Raw genomic sequence first — 22,390 nt, forward strand, 5'->3', positions numbered from 1 at the left:
CCAAAACAGCAGTTTTGTTTATCTAAGTAAAATTAATTCTGAACTACAATTATTATTTCATTCAAAGTATTTCAACACTTCTAAAAATTATTATTAAGGTTAATATACATTATGCAAAAATAACACTTTTTAGAATGAATTTGAAATAAAATGTTCTATGTAAGCAACATCTATCAATCAATATATATATATAGTACCACTGTCTATACATTACTCCTTATTTTATATTCATAAAGCTAAAAATAATTTATTGTGGAAAACTTGACAAATTAGCAACAGTATTTCAAAAATTAAAAATTGTGCTACAACTAAAGTGATAATAAATATGATGAGTAAATAACTGTTTTCAGTACGGTATAATATTATGTTTGAAAGCTCCATTTAAATATTATTCTGAATTAAGGTTGGTATTTAGTGTTTAATTCATGTAAATACTTATATAAAACGTTTGTAATTATTTAAAAATAACTGTCATTTTGGTGGATTTCGTAATGAGAAGTTATAGGTTAAACGATTCGAAGGCGTACCTATACAATTATAAATGTTAACAAATGAACCAAAAAATTAATACAAATGAACAAGTTCACAATAATTAAAATGTGTTTCCTTTAGATTTTTCCAAATATATGATTATTTCTTTAACTACAAGTTGTTCTCTAAATGTTTTACCTGACTATTGTTGTAGTACTATAATAAATTGTTCTCATATTTAGATTTTAATTGCTTTATTGAAATTTAAAAGAAGTAAATCAATCCTGAGAACATGCAATTAAATTTATAAATTCTATATTAATAAATATTTGTGAGCGTAAGCGATCCTGTACAGCCAAATATATCGCTCACATGGTACTGAAATTAGGTAATCCTATTACTCGAGGATTTTGCACATTTTTTTATTTTGCATTTTAAAGAGAGGCACAATTTGCTGACTCACAAAAAATGAATATTTTTTTGTTTGTATATTATGGTTGTCATTGGTTACATAAAATAAATATTTATTATAATTATTGTTTATCATTTTAGACCTGTATTTAATATCTGGTAAAACTCACCCAAATAATTGTTTTAAAAATATGTTTAGATTAAGACAGGGTAAATCCATTGACATTATTTAATTTGTCACGGGAAACGTCGTGCACGATTAGCTTTTATTCAATAAAATATGTTGACCAATTTTTGATTAAATATAGACATTTTATATCTTATCATTTGTGTCTTCATTTTTATTTATAAGACCAGGAAAGAGCATCAAAGTCAATCGTATGCTTTATTGTGTACCTACCTATTTGACTATTTACTACATTATCTCAAAACCCACTTATATTATAATTTATAACCTTTTTTTTATTTATTCGAGTCTACATCATCAAAATTGATTACATTTCTGAATAATAATTTGTTTAGTGTGTTTAAAAGACAACTAATAACTAAACAACTAATTTATAGTTGATATTGGGCGTTTTGAAAAGATAATCATTATTTTATTTGAATACAATGTATTCATACAATATTTTATATTCTAATAAGGTTTCAAATGTATTTTATAGCTTAAACAGCATTGTTATAAAATCAATTATCTTATTGAAATGTACAAGATTTATGTTTGTAGAAATAAAAAATAATTTTAAAAAAGTGTATTTTTAACACGACATAATATCTCATTACCAGATTACAAATACCTACTTTAAAATTTTGATTAAAAATAGATACGGACTATTTATGAGTTTTGGCATTCAGTAAATTATTTATTTATTTTTTTGTTTTTTTATTGAACAAAACGCTTTAACGCCAATGGTTATTAGCGTACACGATTACATTTTTTTTTATAAACAGTATTAATATTTTGTTAAATTAAATTATACAATGCTGACGTTTTTAAAACATGTATTACTTTGATGTTCGTAGGTTAGCCAGGTCCCAGGATTTCAGATATTTGCTCAGGCAGATCATTTTCTTTTCTGCAGAGGTATTCGTATTTTAAAAATTCAGTTAGTACCTATATTGTGGTTGACGTTGTATATTATGTTCCGCATGTAATGCATATTGGGGGTCAGTAAATTATTATATTCATATGTTTGACAGCTATTCGACTGTATAATAATAAAATATGTACAGTATAGTGTGTTGGTGTATGTATAATGTATATCACTATATCTACATAAAATACTAGCAAATACAACTGGAAATAGTATAAATAAATACTGAACTTGAAACGATATAGATATTCATTGTTATAATTTACAACTGATAACAAATTAACGATGTGGTAGATACCAAATATCTCTCTCTCTCTCCCGCAAAAACAATATTTTGTTTAAACTTAATTACAATGAATGATAAAACAAAACACTAGAAATATAAGGTTTTTGCGTAGACGTCAGCTTTGGATTATTATAAGTTATTTCTATTAAATTCATATACAATATAAATCAAATAAGCACATATAGTTATATAGTCTTAGATTTTGAATAGAGCTTTGAATATTGTAGTTGAAGTTGTATTATGATAACATTATTAGCAGGATGCATATTATCAATAAAGTTATACCATTAAAAACTTAAAACATTTTTGTCGTATGTACATTGTACCTATATTGTTTATTATTGATTTATGTATATTATTATTCGATATTGTATACAGTATAGATTATATTACGAACCCTAATACATAAAATATATATCTGGTACCCAAATGACACAATACGAAACTAATTATTGTTAATAAATTATTTTTTTAGTTTTTACTCGTCTTAGATCCAACTTAACTATTGCAATTGTTAGTATTTGATGTTAATATCCTACGGAATTTTAGATTCAAATTTTCGATTTTATTTTTATCCCTTTTTACGAATAATATATTGGAATTAGTATAAGTAATTATTCTTGAAATTAAAAAAAATTGCTACCTCCTTTAATTCTATTATATATACAGGGCTTGAAACCGTTAACGAAATTATCGGTTATCGCTTTGATGGTAAAAAAATTTTGATACCGGTTACCAATCACCATTTTTCGGGTAATTCTGTGAATAATCAAGCCGGGGATTAATATTTATTGATTAGTGGTTCTCATTGGTTATATAATATCGGCATATTTTATAATTAATACGTGGCGACGTCATTGTTATTTATATAATGTATCTTTAATCTATATATATATATATATATATATATATATCATATAAAATCCAAATACCACTGACTCACTGCAGATCGCTGTATCTCAAAAACTACTAAACGTACAAACTTGAAATTTGGTATAGTGGTTCCTTTAATACTTTTACCGTGCAATAAGAAAGGATTTGCCGAAATTCACATTTTAAAGAGGTGCTCAAACAGGGACATTGAGGTTCGCAATGGAAATTGAAATTTTATTTTTATTTATTAATAATTGCCATTGATTATAGTCTACAGTATACATTAGTATTTATTAATTATTGGTTGTCATTGGTTATTCTGGTAGATCAGGTACAAGCATGCATCAAATCGAATTATTGAACATTGCCTACCAGGATGGCTGAGTTGGCAAGTTACACCCAAAAGGAGTTGAACAATCATAATTTTTTAAGAATTACGAATTTTTACGGGCAACAAAGTGCAAGGTTTCAGATAGTAATTTATAATAAATTAGTGTAAGGTTAATTATTTTTGTTTATTTAAGTCATTGTTCTCAATTATATCTTCTAAGTAACTTAGCAGCCGAGTGGTTTAAATAAATCTTCCATACCGGCATTGCCTTCAATATATTTACGTAATGTTTCAGTAGATAACCGTAGTATTAAGATATTAATTAATTATGATTGTTGATATTAAGATAATTACTTATTGTATAAGACGTTTTCAATATAGATTCATGCTTACCAAATTATACAGTCAAACTTATTATACTACCAAAATATTAGCGCAACCAAATTGTGTTTAAATATTGTATTTGGAAGTATAGTTTATTGCGTTGTATTAAAATAGGTTAAGAAACCGGGAATTTAGCACGGTCTCAGAGTGAGCTTTCTTAACTTATTTTGTGATTTAGGCGTTATTGACTGTAACCTCCAATCTTGTATATTATACTTGTATAAAATGGAATGTGTGTGACTGTAGTTTATAGACTTAAAAACTACTCGACCGACTTAAATTAACATTTTAGAGATTGTTTTTTAGAGATAAGTATACAATTTAGAACGTAGTATGAGTCACGTCCGATCGGTAGTGCTGAACAAACTTTTTAAAATTTTTTTATTGATTATAATAATATATGCCATGTAATAACCTACTGTATTAAGAATTTCCGTACTTCAACATTTTTCATTTTCACACCTAAACCAATTAGCTCATAAAGTTATTATATACTTAAACCGAAATACACCAAGTGTTGTATGCTTGTATAGTTGTATCTAAACCACCGCTGGCTGATTGTTCACCTTGGTTGGATTTATCCACAAAGCTAGGAACACTAATACCAATATTACCAAAATACACCGACTGCCGTATTTTATAAAATGTTCATTTTTCCAGGTCGAAGTAGGGTAACACATCTAACAATATTATACAAAGTCCGATTGATTAGTGGTTCACTCTTATTTGTGCCTACACATTATCGAATAAATTAAAGTAAATCATGATATATTATTTCTATATTATAATATTATAATATTTTCCAGTTTTGAATTGTGATAGCATTGTTATAACTCATCTGAAATTGGTCTCGGTAGGTACGAATACTAATATTTATATATTTTATAATATTATGTGGAGTATAATATTAGGTATATATGAGATAAAGCGAGGACTTGTTGTCAGTTTATCACCATCGTAAGAGTATTAAATCATTTTAGAATTTAATGATATGTCTATTCTTTGAGCCCATCGTATTTTTATTGAATGCATAGTTGATACATACATAACTGTTCGTTTATTTAATGTAAATATGAATAGATCTTTTCGTTCAGATAAATATTTTTCCACCACGTAATACTTCTATACATACACAAATGCAGTAAAAGTCAAATTGTTTCACATTCAGAGTTAAACCTATTTGTAATTATAAAATCGTTGTGGTTGTTGTTGTTTTTCTTCGAAAATATAATTGACCCCACTGAACAGGTTCATGTGGCTGCCCATAATTATATTACACAGGTAGATACGTAAAAAAGGCAGATATTTAAACTATTCTTTTAAAAAAAAAACATAATATATAAATAGTTAAAAAATATATACATACAACATACAACTATTATTTACCATACAATTTTACATTTAATTAAAAAATACATTTAAAATTTATTTTCAAGCAAGATTAATGATCATATAAACTATTCAAAAAATATATATTTTTAATTAATTCAATTAATTTTTATCAAATAAAGTGAATATATTATTTCAAATGTTTGTTAAACACAAAATTTATTATAAACCAACCTAATGTTGCATTTTTAAAAGCTTCAATAATTATCATATTTAGAAATATTTTTTGAATAAAAACAAAATGCATTCAAAATTGAAAACTTAAATTTCACTCTTTGATTTCATCCTCAAATACCTTTAAACTTTTAATAAATATTTACTGAATTCCATTATAGGTAGGTACTTAACATAAAATAATGTACTTAAAATTTACCCAGTATCAAACACAAAGTTTTTATCTAAAATTGAATGTATACTTAACCTAATCGGCGTGTAACAAAAACAGTAACTACCGTATTTTTTTTAATTAGAATACATTGGAATTCTCAAGTTTACATTTTGATAAAAATAAAAACTGATAAAAACAACATAGTATTTTTTTTTACATTGGGTCTAATAAAATACTTTTTTAGTTGTTAAAAAAATAATCTGTTTTGACCACCTATTTCGTAAGAAAATATTAATGCTAAAGTCACGTACTATGTACTGGAGATTTTGACAACTCGCCACTGAACTAACAGTGAGGGTTATAGTTGAATTGTTATTAAGGTTTTCGGTACGCTGACGTCACACTCTGTGGTGACATCGAGAGGTTTTGATTGTATAAATGAATTGTGTATTTTATGCAAATAATAGAATACAAATACACTTATTTAATATAAAACTCAAAATGTATTATTCAATTTATTTTTATTCGATTTATTCATTCAAGATAAATCAATAATTTATACTTGTGCTACAAAAATTATTTGATGCGTAAACCTTGAGAAATATCAAATTTACTTTACATAGTTTTAAATATAGTCTAGTTGAAGTTGTGAAACAAATAAACAATACAATATACTCAGGTTGATCATGTTAGTACTTTTATAGGTAAGTATACACTAGCAATGGTAGTTGATAGGTAAAAGGTGACAAGAAACTATTGAGTGCCCTATTTTAAATAATTTTTATACATTTTATGTTCACTTATAACTTAAAAGAACCAGACTTTACAAAATGTACTGGTATTCGATTTTTAATTAGATAAAAAAGTCCTCATTGAATAGGTTAAAATGTATATCAAATATAGGCAATATTAATTTTATAAATAATTTTATTTGTGCATATTATTATATTTTTAAGAAGTACTTTTATAGACTTATAATTTAATTTCATTAAGTATTGCAAAAACATCTTAATAAATTAAAGTGGATACTGGATACTTATGATTTATATTTAAAAAAAAGTTTTTATCTTGAATGGTTCAACTTATCTGGTTATTTAAATTTATTACTTTGCTTTAAGTGCCTTTTTTAATTTGTTTGTATAAAGAAAAACAAAAAATAATAAAGTGGTAAGTTAAACGAGTGATATTAATACTAAAAAATAGATATAATAATAATTTGCTTATTTAATCGTTAAACATTTATTTTACTGTAAGAATGACTGACCCAAGTAATTTTTCTTATTTCTTAACATTAACTGTATGTTTATTTTCTTGTATCTTATTCATCCTGATTTTAGATAATAAGTAGATTGATAAATGTATTTTTTTTAAATGACCTGTTTATAACATAAATATGTTTTTGGGTTGGTTACAGATATTTTTATTGTCTATCTGGTTTCGCATAACGCTTTGTTTATCACCATAGAAACAAATAAAATGTAAGAATTATCTAATTCCCATTAGGTGTATGTATGTAATTAATGGTTACTGACTAATACATATTTATGATTCATATTATACATTTTTCTTCGAAGTGGAAAATATTGAGAAGCTTGCTACGTTTATGTCACATGATCACCACACCTGATTTAATACACTTTTTGTGTCTTTTATCACCTTTTGGAGCTGTAAAAATGATTTAATATTTAACCCTGAGAGTGTTTTCTGGTAGAAAGCTGGTCTAGTGGTAATTTGAGAAGATAAAAGAAAAATATTCCCATTTTCTAGCACATTTCAAAATAAATGGAATGAACTAAAAAAAAATTCAGTTAGGAATCACCTATAATTACAAATCACTAATTGTTGACATATTAATTTTCAACTTTTTTTCGATTTATATAATAATATGATAAAATTATTGTTTCTGAGTAAAAAAATCTTGATTTAAAATATGATTTCTAGTAAGTATTTTTGATGGAATTAAGAAAAAAAATGCGTAATCCTTAAAAATTTTTCATGGGTGATTTAAATTCAAATTTTGACGATATTGATATTTAAACGTATAATAACGATTTATCCTCAAATATCCTCAAATTAGCTATTATTCAAAAATATTAAAAGCAGAAAATTGAAACATTACACATTTTCACAACAACTTAAATTTTAATTTTATAAAATTATGTTACCTATGTATTATCTTAAGCTATTTATCAGAATTTTTAATTTTTAATTTATTTTAAGTTTTTTTCAATAAAAAATCATTAAATTGATCATACTCGGTCAAAAAGTTTGAACAATTTAAACGGTATTTTCCAATAAATTTAACTTAAAGTAGATATTTTGAAAATATCGTAAATAAATAGGCACAATTTCTTTCATTATAAGCATTCAATTTTCAAATTATAACGATATTTGTAAGTTATATTTTAGTGAATAATTACATAATTAAAAATTCTTATAGGTAAGGATTGAAAATATAATACAAGAATCCTCATAATATGTTGTTATAGTTGTTTAAAACTGATCTTAAATACATTTGTATAGATAATTGTTTTAAAGAAATTTTAAGTTTTGACGAAATTGGATAATTAAACAAAACGTAACGATTTATTAGGTAGCTTGCTTTAATTTAAATTTTTAAAAGTATGTAGGTATATTATTATTTTTTATTATTGTTATTATTATTATTTTCTATACATAATGCAATTTTTAAAATTGTTTTAATTAATTAATCTGTTTATAGTTAATACCATGAACCTATTAAAACCGTTCTACGGTGCATTGGTATTAATTTATAAGTTAATATACTTATTAATATAGTTAATATTGTATGAAATAGTATTATAATAATCATTAGGTATACATAATGAGGTGCCTATGCGATTTTTTTTTTGAAAAACTAGTTCTACCTACCTTATTGCTAATAGAAAAATAAATACCTATAATAAAATATTCTTAGAAATATAGGGTGAAATCCTGCATCCACTCAGAGACTCTCGTATGTAATTCAAATTGTTCACTTACTTACTATTTAAGTGACAAACACAATGACAAGGTACACTCAACACCTACTAGCAGAGCAACTTTTTCGGTTTTTAAAAAAATAAATATTTTAACTGTTAGTTTAAAATTTTAAACTCAACTACCTATGTGTATTTTTGTATTTTAGGTTAGTTGGATAGTATATTACATGTAATTTTATATTTGCAGTAATGACCTTGTAAATTGTTTTTCTGTTTTTGATATTTGTTTGAAGAAGAACTACAGTGGTCGATTTCGGATTGATTTACGCAAGTTATAATTGTTTTTCAATTATAATGGTATTGGTCATGGTTTAACTAAAAGTCTTAACAATATTTTTGTTCAGAATAAACCAGTTTTTTATAAATTAAATAATTAAAGATAATTTTAAAAATGTGAAAGATAAAGCTTAACATAAATAATTTAATACCACAAATTTGATAGAAACTTGAGAAAATTAAATACTTTTCAATCTTATTGTTAAGTTTTACAAGTATTTTAACTAGGTATAAATAGTATAGTTACCTATATAGTTTTATTATAAGCTTTCTTATTAATGAGCTTTCTTAAACTTTCTTAGATTTGAAATAAACATATTTTAATTTCATTTGGTAATATGCACTAGGCTTAAATCTAGAATAAATTTAAATTGTGTCAACCTAAAATTAATAATATAGTCTAAAGTGTTTATGTTATGATAATTTAGGTAAACAGTCTTATAAAAATGTATTTGAAAATGTAAAAAAAAAATATATGTGAGAAAAAATCATATGATATTTAGTAATAAATTAATATACAATTATGTTTAAAATATTGTCAGTTTTAAATTTATTGCTTTTAGTTATAAAATTAACGATTTGGATCTCATAAATTAATACCCTATTAATATTTCATACCCACATGTCATGTTTTAAAAACAATAAATATTCGTTAATGAATTATTGGAAAAATGCATTTTCTTTTACAATTGCAAAACAATACCACGGTAACTATTTACTATTTACAAATTACAATTATACCACTATCCGAGCGACATCATATATACACTTTATACTTAGGTTTTCTATATGGCATAAGATATAACATACCAATCTAGATATTAATACCGGAACGGAATGACAACAAACAGCACAATATTAACGGATCTTATGACGGTTTACGTTTTCCCGGTCGGCTGAAACGGTTTCCAACACATTACCTACGCTGTTATGATCGCTTTGTTTATGTACAGGAATCTTAATTTGTCTTAATGTTGAACAAGAAAGTAAAAACTATTGTTTTAATGAATAGCTTAGCAAAGTCTTAAACATTACCTTTGGCGGGAAAAAGAAATATCAGTGAAAAACAACGGAAGTAGATTAGAAAGCTCAAACGAATTTTTCGGTTTCATATTCGAGATACTGAAAACAATGTAAACAATTTAGTTTATTATAATCAAAAAAGTAGTTAGGTTAGGTATAATTATTATTATATTTTTACATCGAAGGAGGTGTTCTCTCGATCAGGTTACCAAAAGATAAGGTTTTCATAATTACTGAAGATATGTACTTATTTTAATTAAGAGTGGTAAACACACCCATCTATTTTGACCTATTTACGTGAAAATATGATTTTCCATAATTTGTGTGAGTTCTTTGAAGATGATTCAAGTCTTAAATATTTTGCCTCGAAATATTGGTATATATCTATGATGTTTATTAATAACTATACGTTGGTGTTTTATTTAATTAAGATATGACAAGTAAGGAAAAAACAATAAGCTCATATGACAATGCGGAGTTTATGGTTCCTACACGTGATTTGCGAGTGTGAAATGATTACTATTCATGTATATTACTATTGTGACCACTGACTATAGTGACCAGTGACCACATTTAAATATTTAAATCATTACATTTTATATTAGTTAAAAATACTTCTAAGTTTACCTATGTATTACAACTTATTACATGCTTTCACTAGATTCGTATAGGTACTTTATGTCATATTTGTAATATTTTACAGATTAATCATGTTAAGCTGCCGTTTGATGTTAAAAATAAAAACATTAATTATTAATATGATAAATTTGTTCATATTTACAATAGTCTTATAAATCAACTAAATAATTAATGCATTTGTATCAGCTGCAAATAAAAGTGCGGCAATGGATATTAAGGAACTTAAAGTTTGAATGCAATTTTATTGAAAATACAATGTAATAATTCAAACCATTTTGACAAAAAAAAAAATAAGTGAAAGTAAGGCACTTGCTTTCAATCAAATTATCATTTTGTCAAAACTTATGGCAAGTCTTGACAGAATTGACAAAAGCACAATAGGTACCAGGTACTTATGTAATAAGTTTAAGATAACGGTAACATAATAATATAGATTGTGTTGGTCTACAATGTGTACAATATATCCCACATGAGACAAATTAAATAGGTATCATCACAGTTTTTTGATACCCACCCTCCAATCTTTACTTCGCCTATATCGTAGTTTTCCACTTGTTATTATCATAGAAAAAAATCAACCATCAGAAGTGGTGAACAATGATATGGACCAGAGGTGAAGGAGATGCACGTCATATTGAAAAAAAGTTAAAACTATTACCACTGTAATTATACCTATGTATATTATCATGATATCTCTCTATAATCACGTATTATATTATGTATCATAATACAAAACATAATAGTGTAAAAAGCTCAGTTAATATAATCATGATAATTAAGAGATAAGCATATTTTTAGGACTCTAGAAGCTTAGGTCAATAAATAAAACTGTTAAATAATATATTTTGTTCATGAAATCTGTTACCTAGTTTTGCAGAGTGGGTGATCAAAACCACGATTGTCACCACAAGATTATATTTAAAAGTTAATCGTAGTAAGGTGTAGTCCATTAGTAACGTACTAACGTATGCAAATAATGATGTAGGTACTTAAAACACTGTACACAATTTATTATTATGTGTATTGTGTGTATGATATTTATAATTTTAAAATTTGATTAAGTATTTGTAATACTTTGGAAGTATAAATAAGGTTTGATGGTAGGTATGTGTCCTATCACGTCATATATATTATGAAATATATACCCATATCAATAATTAAAACAAAATATATAGTATCAGTTATTTGCAAGCGCTGTTCTGTACAAATCGAAATAAATAATGGTTGTACTAAATTGTCCTTTAAATTAATAACAATAAGAATTGTAGTATTAAAAACGATAAATCACTACTGCGTATAAAATGTATTTAAAATGCAACCATTTAGAGTGGTCCACATACGTTTAACTAGGCGAGGTATAGACATTTAAAATCTTTGTATAATATATGGATCGATTTGTATTTCATAGCATTGATTATAAACAATTATTCTGATTAATTTCAAAATATTTTTATTGTTGATAGCTTCTCGTAATTATATTTTATCCCAACAAAAATATTTCGCTTAACTCTGTGTAAAAAATACGTGAAGTATAAAAAATAAACCGCTCTAAAAGTAGTGATATAATTTTATATCTATAAGTCTTTGAACCATATACACTTGGCTATACAATTATATCATAACTTTTAGAGTATTATTATTTTTATATATACTAATATAATATACTAAATTATACCTTAATTTTTGAAATACTGTTGCTAATTTGTCAAGTTTTCCACAATAAATTATTTATAGCTTTATGAATATAAAATAAGGAGTAATGTATAGACAGTGGTTCTATATATATATATATATTGATTGATAGATGTTGCTTACATAGAAAATTTTATTTCAAATTCATTCTAAAAGGTGTTATTTTTGCATAATGTATATTAACCTTAATAATAATTTTTAGAAGTGTTGAAATACTTTGAATGAAATAATAATTGTAGTTCAGAATTAATTTTACTTAGATAAACAAAACTGCTGTTTTGGTTAAATTATTACCCAACAAAAAAACTTCGTGTAAAAAACCACTAAGTATATTAAATATGCTCTAAAAGTTGTGATATAATTTTATATCTAATTCTATGAACCATAGATTTCATTTATGTTTAAATTGTCTGCTAAATAATTGAACTTGGCTTGGGGACTTTATAACACTTGATTAGTATTACACCTCGTATTTCAATGATTGTAGACTGTATTACTATGTACTCATTTTGGTATTGTATTTTTAATTTTTAATTGAAGTCGCCAATATAAGTCCAATTATTTAGAAGAGTATTTTCATAAATGATATCTATAGTTCAAAGACTTGGCTATAAAATGATATCACAACTTTTAGAGTATTTTTTTTATATACCTACTAATCGTTTTTTTTACACGGAGTTTGACGGAGTGTTTTTGTTAGGATATCACTAATTTTTTGTTGATACCTTATTATTTGTAAATCATTGTTACGTAACTAACACAATAAGTAATAACGTGCTTTAAGATAGTAGTTACAGAAGATGAATTTTTAATTCGAAAACGGTCGTTAAAATATATAAGCCTAATAATACTCAAGGCTACGCTTTATTTATTTATATATTATACACGTTTGTCTAAACAATATAATATATAATATTATTATTCCTTTTAATATATTCATATTGTTTGTATTAACTAATTCCCGCAGCAACGAGAGTAGTGGGATGGATAAGTGGCGAATCGGGGTGACAATATTATATTTTACGATATTTTCGTAGCATAGGTACGAAAAATCGGATTTAAAAGTACTTTAACATTTTTCGTTGTAACGTTAAGCCATTCAAACAATATGCTTGAAAGTTCCCACGTTCCCATCTGCACAATGTTTCTGATCGATTGATACCTTATATAATATGCCCTTATTTATTCAGCCAGCCATTTTCCATGTAGAGAAGGTCTATGGATTAGCTTAAAATGGTTTTTCAATGGTACTACAATTCTGGCTCCTGTTAATATACGTTAGTGGCTACTCGGCACTAGCTTTTTGTTTTTACTCACTTTTTTCTTTACTCTACTATTAAAATAAAATAGTCAATTTAATGCAATTTATACTTCTAAACTTTTTTTAAAGAAATTAAATTGCTCAACCCATTTGTGGCACGTGAAGGGGTTGAGTAATCATGACCAAATTTAATGTAAATTATTTTCATAGAGCAATAAACAAAATGGAGATATCAATTTTTTTTTTTTCTTTACAAATGAGGACAACTCTAATGGTACGTTACCTTATTTATTCTACATTTTTAAACATATAAATATAAAAACACAATTAATTACTCTAACATAAATAGAAAATAAATAAAACTTCACAATTATAGAATGGGACAAATTGTGGAAAACACGAAATCATTAACTAAGTGAAATAAACAATAACAATAAAAAATATGAAACGTTAGTATAATTAATAGATTGTGAAAAGTTACATGGTTAATTTATGTCAAAAAGTGAACCAGTGGAACACATAAATCTGTGAAACGTATATTAAGCAAAATCAATAACAAAAAAAACACTACCAGTTTTTTTGGTTAAATAAAGTTGAAAAATAGAATAAAAATAAAAACGATGAGCTCAAGATAATACCATCTATATTAAAATCTTATAAAATTTAACAATTTGTTTTTTTTTTTAAATATAATTATTTTTTTTTATTTGGTGGTATAGAATTATATAAATTGCACAAAGAGTGGCATAAAATAAAAAAAAAAAATAAAAAAAAAATCTAAAACATTATATTTAAAAACAACAATATTTAATTTTTACGAAACATTGAATAGGATATGCAACGTAAATCGCAAATCGTAATTATAAGGTACTGAACTACTGAAGTACTTAAAAGATCTAAATCTAAACTAATATGGAACTATAGGCGTGCGAATAATTAAGTTTCAGATCCAAATGTGTTATCTTAGTTTTGAAACTCTTGATAAATGTATTATATAGTTTATTTATATAGGTAAAATTTAACAAAAAATTATTTTATTTAAACAATATTTTACGATACCTCGCAATTTGTAGCGCCTTCCCTGATTTTCTCCAGCTTACAAACGTTCACATATTTCACATTTGATACAAATGACTAAAAACTGCTAACGATTTATGCAAATAAAAAATAAAATTGTAATATTTTGAAATTATATAGAATGTATTTTTCCATTATTTCAAAGCTTGAGTATACTTCAATATTTTTGACTAAGTAAGATGATATCGTTTTCACAAATTCTTTGATGTATAGACATTTTATATTTGAGTGGTTGAGTTGTAATGATCAAAATAAATAATTATTTAGATACTTTACAATTGTAATTTGGTACCTATAAGTACAAACTTAATAAAATATAATTTAAAAACCGATAACAATAATAAAATTGAGTATTTATTTTCATAAGCTTTATTGCATATAAAAATGTAATATTTATCAGTCAGTAAGTATTGGGAACTATTTTCCATCTTTCTAAATATATCAAACCTATACAAATAATCTTATTATCACAATAATAATCTTGTTTTCCATATTGATTTTTTTGTGATTTTAATTTATTTTATTTTGTTCACAGGAATCAATAATTACCCTAATGATACACTTTTAATTCATTCTTCTTATCTGTTATTATCGTTCGGTTATTTAGCCAATTTTTAATAAATTTGTCTGACCTTAACTAAGGTTAATACCTTTATACTTTTATTTTAATTTTGGTTTATTTCAAGGAAGCTCAATTTTTTTCATTCGAAGGCGGTAAACTCTTTTATTAAATTAAGCATTTTAGTTAAAAGTATAGTATGACTTAATATCTTATAACTTATTAAGATTGTTTGTAATTAGGAGTTGAATATATATAATAATAATGCGGATAAAAGTGTAGTTTATTACATTACTTTAAAATTTAAAATCGTACCTAGTCTATACATAATTTTATTATCCTTTTATTATTTTAACGTGACTTGATACATTATTAAGGCCGTAAAAAGTAAATTGTTTTGTAATAATCTGTATTTTTTAATATTGTTAATAATGAATTTTAATTCATTATTTGTTCGATGAATGAATTCGAAAAAAAAATTAATATTATTTACACATTTTAACAAAGAATCTATAATGAGTTTACATTTTTATTCAAAATACCCAATTTATTATGTTCGTTACTTCAAATGTTTTCTTTAACGTATATAAATTACGATATACGCTAAAGGTCATAAGGTGAGTACCTAGTACCTACCAAAACTATTTTAATAAACAAATTAATTAACGAGAAACGCTATAAGATTTTATTTTGTTTTTCTAATGTATTATGTCATTAATCAAAATACGTATTTTTTTTAATGTTATTTTAACGTCATTGAATAATTATTTTAATTTTGAATCAACAGTTTAAGTTAGGTAAAATTGTCAATACAAGGAGGTATGTGTCAATAACTAATAATGTAAACCCACTTAAATTAGTTTATACATTTACATGTCACACTAGGTAATAATAGAGGAATAATTTAAATACTATGCTCAAGGATTGTCTTGTAGTTATTTATAGTGTCCAGGTGTCTAATGTTTATATCATGGTGAAACCAAGAGTAAAGTTTTTCATTTTAAAACATTTTTATATTTTTTACTTTTAATCGAGTACCTTACAATTGTGTCACTGATTAATGTTTAAAGTTATGATGAACAAAAATATACGTTATAGTGAAACGCGTCGCCACGATTGACAGAAGATATCTGTTGGCGTTGATATAATATGACAACCTAGGTATTTTCAGCTGAATAGTAAATATTATCTACGGGTTATAGGGTGTTTTTCCCTATTTACATATATCTATATAGGACATGTAGGTGGTTTTAACCTACTTTATATACATTATACAACGTTATGTTTTTCTATCAAATCATCTGTATGTTTATATGGATATTATAGTCTGTTATGTCAGTGTCATATCAATTTAAATATTAAATTGTTTACGGAAAAAGAATTATTGTAATGTAAAGGAGGAGCTGTGATTCTTATTTTGCGAGAGAAAAAAAAAATACTTTTTCGTTACTTAAATGAAATATGCTTCTGGTAATAAAGGTTTCAAAAATGATTGGCTATAAGTATGATTAATGCACTTTTGTAGTAACTAAATAATATACATTCCATAAGAAAAAAAAACTATTCAATTTAAAAGTTCAGTTTATATTATTTTCCTTTTTATACGATTGGTTTTTAGGAACACGTTTGTATAACGCTAAAAACCCCAGTGGTCACCCATCCGGGAGCTAGTGACGCCGGACGATGCTTGACCGCAGGACACATTAGCGAACGCAGCCAACCACCACTATTTTCTACAGTGTGATAATATGATATTGTAAACATAAGATTTATTTAATATAAGCCCTGGAATAATACATATTTTACTAACTATGAAACTATGAATGAGTTATGTGAATTTTGTTAACACAAATAACAATATAAATCAGAGAATAGGTAAGTGATCGCTTTCTGACATTTCTTTAACTTTTAATAGTTTGATAATTTGACACATCATTAATAATAATAGTAATAAGATATATATTATATGACACTTTAGTCGACATATCATTATAAATAATAATTATAATTACCTATTAATTCATTGATGACTACTGTAGTACAATATTACCTTTTCAAAAGTCTTATTCTATGATCACTTTTGAATATAAGATTAAATAATAAATTGTTTATTCAGTAGAGATGTCAAAACCTTTTGGTGCTTTTCTCACATTAAGAATATTTTAATATTGAAAATAATATAAAATAGAATTTTTTCAGTTTTATCAAAATGTTTATTTAATACACGACATATAATAATTATTTAATATTTTTGGTTATAAAAAAAACTTATCTTATTATAATGTATTTTGTATTGTTTAATTTAAATTTAAAATTCAAATTCATTTTACTCGAATAAAAATTGTATAAAACGATATCGTACAATTTATAATAATTTCATATATTTGGGTATTTATATATAAAATAACTGTATAATATGTGTTTCTAGTTGTAATACGAATAAAGTATAAGTATAGCATTAAAAACGTTTTTTTCGATTAATTTATATGCATTTATATGCATTTTAATCAATTTTTTTTTTTATTGAGCTTGAGCCCGGCGACTTAGGTCATTGGCTATTGGTTTTTTGTTTGTTTGTAGGTTGTTAGTAGGGAGAGGAACGGTTGAAAACACGTTTTGTATGTGTGGAAAGGATTCGTTGCTGAAAATCCCGGGTGGTCACCCATCCGGGAACTAGCAACGCCGGCTGTTACGTACGCTCAGTGAGTTTCCGCAGTTGAGTGTACGCACTGCGCCACACCAAGCTACTTTAATCAATTTAAAACCTATGCATTTAAATAATATATGATAACTAGATATAAGGTATTAGATTAATATAAATAACAAATATATTACACAACTACAAGTATTTCATTTTTATACGGAAGAATATTTTTTTCTTTCTATCTAACATTGATATTAGGTACAGATGAGCTTATAAATATGAATTAGAACTTCATGCATAATAATTGATCATTTTTATTCAACGTTAATTATTTCAAAAATATGGTATTTGCCATTTGGCCTGAAATTTTTTCTTATTTCTTTTAAGTTTAAATTCTCAATATAATACAATTTTGGTCATACAATTTATACGTCATGTATCGGTCATTATATTATTATTCTTTAAAAAAAAACTTAACCAACTAATTTAGTTCTCATTTATCACATACCTGCCACTATCCATATGACAATTGAGTTCCCGACGATGGCAACGATTAACATGGCAATAAAAACAGTGGACCAGATTAACTTGTGCCACGTGGAAATATTATGCGATGGCTCCGGTAGAGGATAAACACAATCATGCAATCGATCTTTGGCGATTGTGCGTTTGGACATCGTCAAATCAGCCGCTTTTAACACATTTCCCAATATTGCCAAAAGTGCAGTGGAATTGTAATGTTCCAGTTCTTTTGATGATTGATCAAATTCTGAAGATAGCACCATTGCTGTACAATTGCGCAGAATATTGTCATCTATATTGCCTTCCATTGTGAAAATACTTCTGAAACAAATTTACGCATACTTTATAGTTTATAATAATATATAATTTATTATTGGTACATCCATATTATTTTTATATTTTTTGTAACTTAATAACAATTTATTATAAGTAAGTACGTCATAATTTATAAATTATTCAAGAACACTGCAATTTAAGATTATACTTAATTTACTGTAATTTCGTTAATAACTAACATGCAAATTACAAGTAGGTACCTATATATTAATTTGTTTCTCGGAATATAAATTTAAAATAATTGTGTATAATATTCATACCAATATAATATAGTGTTTTAATCATTTTTTAATTTAATTTAATATTATTATCTACGTAATCAAACCTTTCCATAGAAGTAAATAAATAGCTCATAAATCGTAGTTATATTTTATTTATGTGTATTTTCGTTAATATGCGTAGTTATATATTCTTACAATTCCTATAGCGAGCGAATTAATTTTTTTTTAAAACTAATATATCATCAATAATGGTTACACTGTGTTCCAATAAAGTAAAAATTACTAACTAATATCCGTCATCAAAGAATAATTGAAGATCGAGGTTAACGTTTAAACTTTGCTAGATATGTTCAGAGCGCTCTTGAAGTCACGTGTTCGGGAACTGACCAAATACACCACACGCTACAATTTTTGTATGAAATATGAATATCTTATCCGTTGTTTTAGAAATAATCGACCGAAGTATAGGTATGCCTTGATGCGATAAGAATAAATTCAGAATGAAAATATACAATATGTATAAAATTATAAATTAAATACAGAAGTGATTCTGAGTATAGTTGTCATTGCATGGAAGACCGGACAAGTCGTAAGCTAGGAAAGTGCACGTACACAACTTCGTGTTCGAACTCCGTAGTGCATTTTGTTTTATTTTAGTTTTAGTTTTAATAAGATACAGGCAGGGCCCAAAACCATTGAAATATATAACAAATATTAACATTAAATTAAATGATAACTAGTAACAATTATAACAAAATTATCAATCTACCGATAATAACTAATGGTAATAATGTTTCAAATAATATTAGCAAATACCCAGTTGAACCATTTTTGAAGAATAATTGAAGGTAGGGTCTGCATTACGCATAAGATGGTTGATAGTGGAGTTAGCTAAATAATTAGAAGAAGAAAATGGAATTAAGAATGAAGGAGTATATTTAGTGGGACGTGGTGGAACTTTAAAACTTACTTGAGAGAGTAGGGTAGGGCTGTCAATTACGTTAGATTATAGCTTATTTATAAATGAAATATTAGCACTACGTCTACGATAAATAAGACTAGATAAATTTAAGGCATACGGACAGGCTCGTAATCGTGTGGAGGACAGGGTACTTTTAGTAAAAAAGCAGCAAATGATAGAAATGTTGACTCAGCTACTCGCCAGCTACCTAAGTAGGTTGCGTCCACACTAGGAAAAGGATGACATTGTGTCACAGAAAAAAGAATAACAGGCGGCGTAATTTGCGATTTCGAGGACTAAATAATTCTCTCTTCAATTTCATGTCTCTTTTTTGTCTTCGGCAGCGAGATAAGATATGAATCAACACATTAACCATCAGGTAGTTATCATACGAAATGATAAAATACGTGCCAATTTATACTATGATATGACTCACACTATCTAGTCAGTGTGTTTGTTCCTTTTTCCAATGGTGAGTACTTCCTCATCTTAGGGATATTGCCATATTGGTTCCTGTGGTCGGCTAATGAGCCATACATTTTATTGTATTATCATATTATTATCTAGTAATTAATAATATACACCACTTTAATGTCATTACATTATTATACCAAATGTAGTCTCGTTATTATTATACAATAATCAATATCACAATGAACTACAACCATTTCAAGATCTTTAAATTATTTGTGACTTGATTTTATTTATAGGTATTTGTTGTGATGTTATATAAAATTAACTAACATATTTATTGATGCATCGTTCATTGAATTACACAGCCCTTAAGAGCGATGTCCGTGGAAATTGTTTCACCTAGCTCTTCACATCATATTGAATAATATATGTGAATACGCACTACTCTGTGAAAAGTATTCATCATATAAATGGTCAACAGATAGCGAATAATAAAAACAAAAAGTGTAACCTCATTAAAATGTTGACAGCACGTTGTCAATTTAGGCATCAAATTTATTTATGTGTTTTGTACAACACCATAAATTGACGCACATCGCAAACATTTATCTCGTACATTATAATATCTATGCGAGAGTATTTTTTTTACTTAAACCATGATATACTATAATAACGTAGGCATACGCATATTATATAAAACGCGTTCATCTTAATTGTATATAGGTATGTATATGTAGATAACGGTAGAAAATATTTTTTAAAAACAAATAAAAATATACTAGATGGTTAGGAATAAAAATGTAAATTTTGATAGAAATATCAATTAATTTCATACACCGTTAGGGCATGATTTGTAAATTTTAATACGCGTAGGTACGTAGATATAATATTTAACGATTTATAATAATTTAACTTTATTTTCGCAATACAATTATTATCATCATTATATTATTCACTGTACCCACTGTTTAAAATTAACAGATATACAGGTTCTTCATACATCGTAAATTGTTATCTATATAAAGTGCTGGAAATATTAGTCTTATGAAACGATTACTAGTTCACTTCTCATATTATTAAGAATTATCACACGACCGTGATTCACCTAATAGGCGTCCATAATTATACTCCATTGACACAGTGCATTTACACAATTTTCGCAAAATGTAAGCTTATATTATACTTGTATGTTTATACAGGTACACGGTTATATTATCGTCGACCTGTTAATGTTAACGACGATAAATAACCAATCCAAATAGTAATTATAATACCGCTGCTAAGCTGTAGAAGTAAATATATAACATTATTATTATATCGAGCGACCGGAACGAATATGCCAGCTACCGTGGTAGTTGTTATCATATATTATATTATATTTAACCCAAATGGCGCTTTGTCATATATCGACTTTACTGTTGAGAACAGGCATCCGACGCGTTTAGTTCATACACATAATATTTATTGTACGACCGGTAATCGGAAAGTTTCCTAATAAAATTAATCTGTTTAATATGTTCAACACTTGAGGAATGGATAACTATTATAGCGTTATAGGGGAAGTAGAACCAATAATGGAACATTTTTCGTTCTTCGGCTTCTAATTGTTTTTTTAATTATAAATTCTTCTTATTATATTATAAACCATAAATATAACGTACATAGTACAATTAATGACAACATGAACTATAATACATTTGTTGTATTTAATATTTATCATTTTTGAGATCAAACAAGTAGGTACTATCCTATTATACATTTTTCTTATTTCCAAATTAAATGTCTTATACATAAACAAAATACAAATGTTCAAATAAATTAAACATATTATTTTTTATCTTCATCTTATGAACAAATATTTTATAACATTATTTCGGGAAAGAGATAGGAGTATCCTACACGTGAGTTGTATTTGGTCTTTGATTAGCAACGATCCGACTCACAATAGAAATGAAAGTACATTTTGTCATTGGAGCAGTGTTCGATTTGGGGGGGGGGGGGGGGGTGCGCAGGGGGACGGAGCTCTTCTACTATTTTTATTTTTTTTTTGCGTACCCTTACTATTTTTTGTATGGTCTATGTTGAATAATTGTGCCCTCGAAACGCAGTTTTTAAATTGTTAGATTGAGCTCCTCTACTTCATTTTTTTCAATTCGAGCACTGCATTGGAGGAATAGATGGAAATAGAAGAAATTA

The 22,390-nt window shown here is 26.0% G+C and overlaps 1 protein-coding gene across 6 annotated transcripts in view; it reads right to left on the reverse strand.

Annotated features, from left to right (window-relative positions):
* Positions 1–22,390, reverse strand: part of LOC132949494 (tachykinin-like peptides receptor 86C) — a 145,355-nt gene that overhangs the window by 51,056 nt on the left and 71,909 nt on the right. For 5 of the 6 annotated variants that reach the window (XM_061020415.1, XM_061020418.1, XM_061020420.1 and 2 more), the window contains one exon: positions 18,249–18,583. In XM_061020415.1, coding sequence (XP_060876398.1) covers positions 18,249–18,570 — 322 coding nt within the window. In that variant the 5' untranslated portion in view covers positions 18,571–18,583. The remainder of the gene's footprint in view (positions 1–18,248; positions 18,584–22,390) is intronic. The other variant, XM_061020416.1, reaches the window with a different exon arrangement.

This window comes from Metopolophium dirhodum, chromosome 7 (assembly GCF_019925205.1).
Source record: "Metopolophium dirhodum isolate CAU chromosome 7, ASM1992520v1, whole genome shotgun sequence".
Lineage (NCBI taxonomy): Eukaryota > Metazoa > Arthropoda > Insecta > Hemiptera > Aphididae > Metopolophium > Metopolophium dirhodum.